General features: G+C 38.6%; 1 protein-coding gene across 1 annotated transcript; it reads right to left on the minus strand.

Annotated features, from left to right (window-relative positions):
- Positions 1-93: 93 nt before the first annotated feature.
- On the minus strand, positions 94-2439 carry LOC130161298 (C-C motif chemokine 20-like). Its single transcript, XM_056364505.1, has 4 exons — positions 2242-2439; positions 1820-1925; positions 725-799; positions 94-610 (listed from the first exon to the last, which is right to left on the minus strand). Exons 1-4 carry the CDS (start codon positions 2321-2323, stop codon positions 541-543), a joined length of 333 nt encoding a protein of 110 aa, XP_056220480.1. The 5' UTR covers positions 2324-2439; the 3' UTR covers positions 94-540.
- Between the last annotated feature and the right edge of the window lie 7049 nt (positions 2440-9488).

The following is a 9488-nucleotide window of genomic DNA, read 5'->3' on the forward strand; positions in this document are numbered from 1 at the left end:
AAATAAAAACCTTTATGTCAAGTATTTTTTAAATGTCATAACATTCAAGGTTGTATCAAAAATATGAAAGGACCAGTTCAGACATTGTCAATATTGATATTAACATGTTTTATTAATGATCTCTCTTTTAAATATAAATGACAATCAAACCTTCACATTCAGTGGGAACACAGTGTGTCATGCTGCATCTCTCGGAGCAAAAACTGTTTGAGTTTTAAACATAAACTCAATTCAGAAGATTTTAAAAAAAAAACTGTTTTCATTCTTCTTTTTCTTTTTTTTAAGCACCGTAACTACAGCTTAGTTTACTTGGCTTAGTGAATGTATTAAGCATACTACACTTTTCTGTTTATAAAACAGAACAAATATTAAAAATGTAATACAAAAATAATATATAATATAATATAAAATATAAAATAACATAACAGTCCCTTTTACAGTAATTTAAAGTTATTAAAGTGTGGAATGTGATCAAAAACACAAGTGTATTTTCCAGTCTCAGGAACGGGTAAATAGCAGAGTTATATGCTGAAGACATAATCAGTTTATGCTGATCTGGTGGCCAGCAATCGTCTCCTTGGTGATCTGACCCTTCCTCTTTCTCATTTCACTACAAAGAAAAAAAGAAAACAGAATTTTGAATTTGGTTTAGTCAGAGCCGTTAGAATATCAGATGAATATACTGTACAGAAAAATCTACATTAAGGGACATGTTTATACTCACTCCACATACGCCATCCCTTTCCTGGTCGAGTCCACGGAAGGGTCGGCACACAAAAACCTCCCCGGAAGGTGGAAGCTGTGGGATCCAGGAAGAGAGTGGGCAATGCATTTAATTACACTCCAGATACAGTTTCTCCCTCTGTGTGGACTTCATTCCAGATTGTGTATTAACCCCAGTGTCTCTTGTACATTACTGCAGTTTGACCTCAACACACACACACACACACACACACACACACACACACACACAAAATCCGAACGAGCTGCTCTCAGAAAGTCCTGACATGTGGAATTCCACAGGTGATTTTCAGTTATACTTTAACTACTGGGGAACCACTGCTGGGGACTGGGGCATAGTTTCAATCCCAAAGCTAACACACTCGGTCTTACAGAGAGCCAGTTTTCTGACAGCGTGGCAAACACTGAATGGCTTAAACACACACTTAATCTTTCATTATACTGTAACAGAAAGCAAGTGGGGGCAAAAAAGCCCATCACTGTCTGCAACCACATGTCAGATATCATGATTAATATTATACTATTTTATTTTTCAGCCATTCAAAACTTGAAATTACTCAGATGTGCTGCTACATGTGTATTTTAGGTCTATTTTTGTTGCTAATGTTGTAAATAACTTTGCACACTGCAATAACTTCTATCCAAGAAGAGCCGCAACTATTAGTCAAATAAATGATTAGTCGATCAAAAGACCATCAATCAGAAACTATTTTCACAACTGATTGAACATCATTTTTTGAAATACAAATACTCCACATTTGTTCTCAAATGTGAGAATTTGTGACTTTTCTTGGTCCGATTTTATAGAAAAATTTACAATTTGTTTAATTTTAAACTGAAACAAAACATTTAATGACATCACCTTCTGTTCTTTTAAAGACCAATCAGGAGATTAATTGATGATGAAATTCATCATTCATGGCAGCCCTTTATTTCTAAATATTACTGCACACTTTGTAATGCACAACTGTCCTAAATTGTCTATCGAATATAATTAATATAATCACTTTAAGTATCACAGTTTCCACCGTAATGCTCGTGTTATGTAGCTTGACGTCAGAGTGGACCGTTAACTCACATGATGGCGTTGATGTCGCAGGAAGTGTTGATGTTCTGGATGGTGTATCCCAGCAGCCGCGTGTATGGCAACTGGCGCCGCCTGGTATACATCAGGCAGCAGCTCGCTACAAATACACACATCAAGACAAATTGTAAGCGAAAATACACAAGTAGCGACCTTGTCAAACATAAAAGTTTAATTTGCTTCTTTCTAAGCCTCATTAAACTAAACCCTATAATTCTATATATACTCAGTTTGTTTGAGCTTTAACATTTGCAGACTCTACATGTACTACAATAATATAAAGCTGAATGTAATATAGGCCTACAACTTTTCCCATATTCTCTAAATGTACTCTGACAGTGAAGACAGAAAACATTCAATACTGTAGAAATCCAGGATATTTCACCTGTATTAGCAGCAGAAGCTGAAGGACTCACCTGACTGTGCGCAGCCGCTGAAGGTGGTGAGGATGATGAGCGTGCAGAAAACTGCCAGGAGACACACTTTGCTGGTTCCCATGTTTCCACAGTTGGTATTCTTGCTGTGCCGGTCTGTGTCAGCGTGCAGGCTGTAGTGTAGTGAACCTGAGGGGTTTGAGCAAGAGTTTGACAGACACAGCGTTGCACTGGCTCCTTAAGTAGGCGGCTCTGGGATTTTCCCCCTGTTGGCCTGGAATGTGTCTGGGTGCGAGCCAGGAAACAGAGGAACCTGCTTAGCTCCTGGAGGTGGGAGGAACTTTTCTACTACATCAGAGCTGGCTGTAAGTCAAATTTGAAGTGGCTATGAAATCAATGTGAAAACATGGTGACAATCTGCTGTCGGTTATCGCAGGTTTAAATCACTAATATGAAGACTTGTTTGCAGTGAAGCTTGACTTAACCTGAGAATGGACTTTCCTGAGGGTCGACTTGACTTTTGCCTTGAGTTTTGACATTTCAAGCAAAAATAAAAAACTAAATTAGACAACACTCTTTGAATAATAACACACTTTGGTTACATAGTAATATGATTAATACACCCTTTGACAGAACGTAGCAATGTGAAAAAAAGTATTATTTTATGGGTTTTTTTGGCTCCCTAAAGGCTAGAAGTTCATTAATGCAGCTTTAAAGAGTGGGTAATGTTTTAAATATTTGAAAGGTCAAATAACTAAATTGTTACTCAAATGACTTGCGATGACTCTACTGGAATATGTCAAATCTGTAGAAAGAAAAAAAACGCCCTTCCACTTGAGAAAGGTGTCAGGAGTGATACAATTGTTTAAAAAGTTTATCTCAGGAGCAAAAACTTGAGATAAGTGCTCACTGACTAAAGACTGGAAAGATAAATAGAGGCCTTTGTTGAAGAAAGTACCTCAGTTCCCTCATCACATGCTCTCATTAAGCAATCTATCTGTTTATCAGTTGGATAAGTTGACGTCATCCATTGTCTAATCTGTGTTTTTGTGAGGATCTGCTTCCTGAGGATAGGTTCATCTGCCTACCAGCATATCGCAGTGGTGGAGTGGTATATCATTTTCATGTGCCACAACATACCACTAGTGTGAACATGAGCTCGACACATATGCATATATTTCAATGTTACGTAGGTCCTAACTGCTGTACATATTGACTCATGGCAAAATGCACTGGTGCAAAATGCAGTTGAAAAACAGTTAACCCAGAGATCTAAACAAAAAAATAACTAACTTTTCAACCAAACTTAGTCAGAATTTGACTCTTGACCAGCAGCTCTTCACATCAGTGCTCAACAAAGGTTGGATTAACCAAACAGGCAAATTGGGCGAATGCCATATGGGCCCTGACGGCTCTGTTACCACTGTTCCCACCGGAGCTGATCTTCTTTTCCAGAATCATTTAATTCAATTCAATTAATTGGTTATAATACCCATGTCAATACAGGGTGGGTGGTGCACTTTCATTGTTTGCTTCCTTATCAAAGGGATTATGAGATGGTAGCAATGATTAATTTTTTCATGACGTGCACAGGTGATTATGTGCTGCGCCTTGGCAGGTTTGATAGCACTTCATGGTTTTAGGGCAGGTGGACAGGCCTTGAAGGAGATGCATTAGTTTAGTCTGTATCATAAAACAACATGTGACCTTTTTGATGATTATGCAAATGATTACTGAAAGAGTCTCAGCCTTTGCTGACTTTAACCTTTTTTAAAAAAAAAAAAAAAAAAACGTCTCTCCCTTTCCCCTGGATTCCCTCTGTAGACACATCTCCTGTTGGTTTGTTTTACAGTCTGTTCTTACAATACAACAACCACATTTTTATCAACGTGTCAACTGCAGTACGGTTACTGTTGGAAATATATCATCATCTATTGCAAGTATTCTTAATTTTGCTACTTCTTTTTACCTTAATTGCCTCCATTAGCTGTCAGTGTCAGTGTCAGTGTCAGTGTCAGTGTCAGTGTCTGTGAGTCGACCACGCGGAGCAGCGCGCCAAACACAATAACTAACTTCCCGCTGTTAAGGAACGGTCACGCAACAGGCCTACGAACCTGGGGCAGTCATTTTCCTGTGCCTGGGCAGACATGAGAAGGATTAATAATATTTTAACCATTTCCTGACTCAAAAGTATATCTCTTAGCAGGAGCAGGCTGGAATTGTTTTACATTTCACATTAAAAAGAAAAGAAAGTCATTTGGAAAAGACCTTTTGATCACAATGGCACATACTTCTCTCAGGATACGCATTTCATGAGTCACTTGCTGCTGCTCTGGTGCAGCCGCTATAATTTCCCAATGCAGCTACGTAAACATTTAAATATTAACAGTCAGTTCCTCCTGAATCATACACCAATTCCACACTCTTCCACAATCATTTCCTCTGAACACATCTTGCTCATGTGAATATTATGTGAGTAATCAGCAGCGTGTGATTTGATTTGCCACACTGACAGTGTTTTCAGTTGCCACGGAGACAGCAATAGTGGTTCATTTCAAATTGACCTGGTGATAGAAATATGGCAAATTGCTTTTGTAAGAGAACTTACAATAAGTGCAGATAAGGTTTTCCAATCCATGTTTTGTGTTTTTAGGCTTTGGCACTAGAACATGTTCTTATTCCCAGCTACAAAATGCCAAATGAATCTGTTTTGTTTTTTTTCCCAACAATATGTATGAGTAGTATGAGAAGTATGAACTGTTTCCTGCTCTTTATTTGACCCAAACTCCCATAATTTTCCGTATAATTTCATACTTAACTCGAGGAATACAAACACAGTAAATGAAGGATTAGTGTGATTTTTAATGTTCCCATGGAAATGGAGGCTGGAGGATGTCGTCATCCGGCCCTTGCTGCAGTCCTGTTTGCAATTAATAAGACATGTGCAAACTCCAGGGAACAGTTTGACCTCATCTCTTTATTTGAATTGTTTGACGTCCATGGAATGCACAAGGTTACTCAAACGTTCAAATCTATTTTTAACCACATCCTTGAGGAGCTAAAAATAGCAGCTCTTAAAATAGTTACAGATAATCAAGGTGGGATTGTCCAGATGTGAAATCATGTTGACAGTCCTGAGCTGTGTTCTGCAATTTCCTCGTTGGTGACGCAACTGCAGGAGAAACATAACACACGGAGATTATGGCGCAATAATGTGGCATGTGTACAGCAATCCCTCAGTTAACCCCACGAGTCTCAAGAGTCTTTTTATGAGCTCATGTTAGTTGAGAGATTTCCACGCTGCTCTATGGGTTGAGGAAATTAACTACTTTCTTGAAACAAACCCATATTTATTCATTCCTGTCGAGGTGAGTGTGTCGGCTGTGTAATGATTATCTGCTTTATCAGCACGGAGGTTTGGCATTGTTGACTGCTGCTCTGGGTCACATTACACAAAACACGGCATCAAAATAGAAACAGTTAATGCTTCATTTACCTTAGCCTATTAAAGCTGCACTAATCAATATTCTCATATCATAGGTCAAAAGACAGATAAGTCCAGAAAATATTTACTGCTACATTTAAAAGAAAAAAAAAGAAAAATGATTTATACATTACAGGTTCGGTTCGGTTTTGGCACAAACACAACTTGGTTCGTTTTAGGAAAATATTCGGGTCAAAATAAGTACTTGATTGAGGTTATAAATAAATTGTCATGGTTTTAAAATGCATGTTTGGAAATGAAAAAAACAATGTTTTCTTGAAGCATGACAACTTAAGAGCAAGATATTTACCTCAGGCGACGGTGGAGACCAAAAAAAAAAGAGATAAAAACACCAGGTCAAATTATGTGTAAACATGTGGAAATTTGCATTTTCTTACAAATACAATTTTTTTAGGTGATAATACATCACTGGTGTTTTTACAGCTTGTCTTGCTGCTCCCAGGTGGCCAAAAACAGAAATCAACTGATACAGCTTTAAATCTCCATGTCTCTGCAGTGGAACATTTAACATTGCAGCCACATGTTGTTGAAACCCAAAGAAACTTTATCTTAAATTCTAGTAGAGATCCTAAAGTTTCTAAAGATACCAAATAAGTCCAGCTGAAATTTGGGAAAATGTGTATAAAATGGTATTTAATGCACATTATGGTTTCAGTGAGAGGCTCAGGTTCGGGTCGAGAGGGGCCGGAACAATAGTAAAACCAAATCAAGTTACATTATATGACTCACTGCTTTTCAAGAACAAGATATAGTTAAGGAAACGCACACTGAGATTGGTCTTATCGCCACAGCTTCCGCAACAGCTTTGCCATTGAAGCTGTAATCTTTTAAGTTATAATTTAGCTGTTATTCACAACACATTAATAATGATTACCTGTTTGCTCGAGATTTAAGGTTAGGTCATTGTTACTGGCCAGGAAGTGTTAAAATGCAAACTTCTGTGCAATGTTTGTCTTGGTTTAATTTCAATTTGAACCAATTGTTACTTGAATGCATCATATAAATGCAGTCGAATATGTGGAGAACACCTATTTTGTAAGGTAACTAAATACACACTTTGACCCAAAAAAGTACAGGTAGGCCCTCCCCCTGAGATCTGTATTCCCGGCAGTGAGTCCCATGAGATGTCTCAGCCGCTCCACCTTCACACCCATCCCAGTATTCGTTCAGCAAGATCCACAGACTCTGGTCTCAAATGAAGCTTCTTTCGATTGTTACGCTCTGTCTTTTTTGGCTGGCGGTCATGGGTACAAGCCCGCACACTGTGGCTCAAGCAGCAGGTAAGTCGATGTTTGCAGAGATTAAAATGATGGCAGAGTTTTCACGCAGTAGTTTTTTTTGTTATTGGGCTGCAGTGTTGTGTTTCTTGCCTCGATGGCCTATCATTTTAGCAGTTTTTGTTGTGTTGCACAACCCTAATGTGAAGAGGTGTCAGGTATCTGAAAGTCAAAAAGTATAAAAGCATACGAGATTTTAAAAATATGCGTTTGTTAGACTTGGATGTCAAATTTCTACAAATAAGTCCACAAAAATCAGTTTTTGTATAAATTTGAGTCTAAAAATGCCCCATAGAGCCGTAACATCACACTCCAAAACAAAGTACATAAGCTGTTGGATGATGGTAAACTGAGTTTGCAAGACTGTACTTGTCACTTGTCATATCACTTGACACATTGACAACATACGACCTTAAAACACTGATGTGGGAAACTAAATCCCACCAAAGATTTATGAGCCAACAGCCCGCAGCCTTCAAGATCTTATCTTCCAAGTTGAATATCAGGTTTTCTGCCTGTGTGCACACGTGTGTTTGTGCTCTCGCAGGGCGTCATGGCTGCTGCACGGCTGTCTCCAAAGTCCGCGCTGTGAACTCCATCGTAAAAAGAGGAGGAACGGTGTTGTGCCGGCGGCAAGGCATCAAAGAAAGTTGCAACGTTAATATAGTGTAAGATTATCTGTCCTGCTTTGTCCCTTCTCTCTCTTTGTGTAACTGATATACAGTATTATCGCTTCAACATTCCTTTTCCATCAGGATGACCCACTTCCTTGTGTTTCTAATTTCCCAGCACCAATGCCCATTCCTGAAATACTTTCTCATGACAATTCTCATGACAATCTCAAAAATGATGGTGACAGTTTGTGTTCGTTTGTGTTTCTCTTCAAGGGTACTAACGTGGAAACGCCGCAAAGTATGTGTGGATCCGACACCTCGCAAGATGCGAAACCTTCTTGCAATTTTGTGGTAACATGGACACACAAGCACACACACACACACACACACACACACACACACACAGCTTAACAGTGCACAGAACTCTTTTACTACCTCCACTTTATATTTCCGATGTACCATATCAACTGTAGCTCAGCTGGCTACAGCTGCTAAATCTGTGTTCATGACAGTTCATTTTCTGCTGCAGATGAAAATAAGAAGAAGCTTTTGTCAGTCTCTGTCAAAAATAAATGACTAATTGTTTCAACAAGAATTTAAAGTGGTGAATCCACCAGTGTTACCATATGTCCCATATGAGAATTGAAAGCTGGCAACAGTAACTAAAGGGCGGGCTTATGGAAAGGCCTACAGAAAGATTAGTTTATAAAATAGAAATATCCACAATGTTGTTGTGGCTATAACAAAGCATTTTCAATCCCCATTATTTCTGCTCTCAACCTGATCCACCTTTCTGAGAGGAAGTGTAATCATACACCGTACATTGCAGAACTCATTCCGCCTGTTAAGTAATGCAGACGCGCCTGTTTTGTGCTTCTATTCCGCAGCAACAGAAAAACTCGTAAAGGAGTGAGAAAGCCTGGCCGCCTACACGGCTACAGGAAGACATAAATCTGGACTTCACCCAAACTGTAGACAACCATCCTTTGTCTTCTGTTGCTCAACTGAAGTATCGTTTTCATTAAAGATAAAAATGATCTGTGTAAACAGCGTATCTTCCCTGTTGTAACCTGTTTGTGAACAGGAAACCTACAGGAATTCATTTTATCATCATTTAAAATATTCGCATGAAAAAAAAAATGTTTTCAGTGTACAGAACTTAATCAGGCCACAAAATTAAATTAAGAAGCTGTCGTAATGCTGTTCTACGTGCCCCAGATCTTAAGTGAGTAATTTTAAGCAAAACCCAGGTTTTTTTCCACCCCTGACTATTTCTTTAGAATATACCTTCACTGTGCGATGTGTAATTTACATGTGTCATCACTTCGACACTGGCGCAGTCACAGTCGGTGTTACTGAACCGGATTACTTCCGCTTGATCTGACGCAATGAATTTCGTAACAACCAAAACAACCTCATTACATCCAGGTGCAGGGACAAAGAAGAGTGAAAAGCGTTGTGACGTAGACATGAAATGAAACACAGCAGGCCTTCATTGAACAGTTAAGCTTTCAGCATGTGTCTTCAGGCAGCATTGTAGGATTAAGAAGATACTGAGTTTCATATTTTCAAAAAGCTGAGCAGATTTGACAGGAAATATATTTGCTTGTTTGACATTTGGGAAACTTTGGTTATTTGCTCTCTCTATGTGCAAGGCAAGTATGATGCAACAGCCAGCAGGCAGTTAGCTTAGCTTATAGCATAAAGACTAGATACAGGGGAAACAGCAACCTTCTATTTTTACACTTCAGTTTGAGTTCAGCTTAATAAAGTATGTGAGATATAATGAGATATAGTGAATTTTACAGATGCTTGCAGTCAGATTTTGTTATTGTGTTTTGTTACTTGTTAATTTACGCTGCTGACTTTTTTTCAATGTTGATAAAATGATGG

This window comes from Seriola aureovittata, chromosome 20 (assembly GCF_021018895.1).
Source record: "Seriola aureovittata isolate HTS-2021-v1 ecotype China chromosome 20, ASM2101889v1, whole genome shotgun sequence".
Taxonomy (NCBI): domain Eukaryota; kingdom Metazoa; phylum Chordata; class Actinopteri; order Carangiformes; family Carangidae; genus Seriola; species Seriola aureovittata.

What these genes read in the sequence shown, in the direction of transcription:
- LOC130161298 (XM_056364505.1), bottom strand. Translation starts at nt 2,323, where the DNA reads ATGGGAACCAGCAAAGTGTGTCTCCTGGCAGTTTTCTGCACGCTCATC. An exon ending in TGCGACATCAACGCCATCAT is followed by an intron (nt 800 to 1,819) that starts GTGAGTTAACGG and finishes TGGATCCCACAG; the next exon opens with CTTCCACCTTCCGGGGAGGT. An exon ending in AAAGGGATGGCGTATGTGGA is followed by an intron (nt 611 to 724) that starts GTGAGTATAAAC and finishes TTTTCTTTGTAG; the next exon opens with TGAAATGAGAAAGAGGAAGG.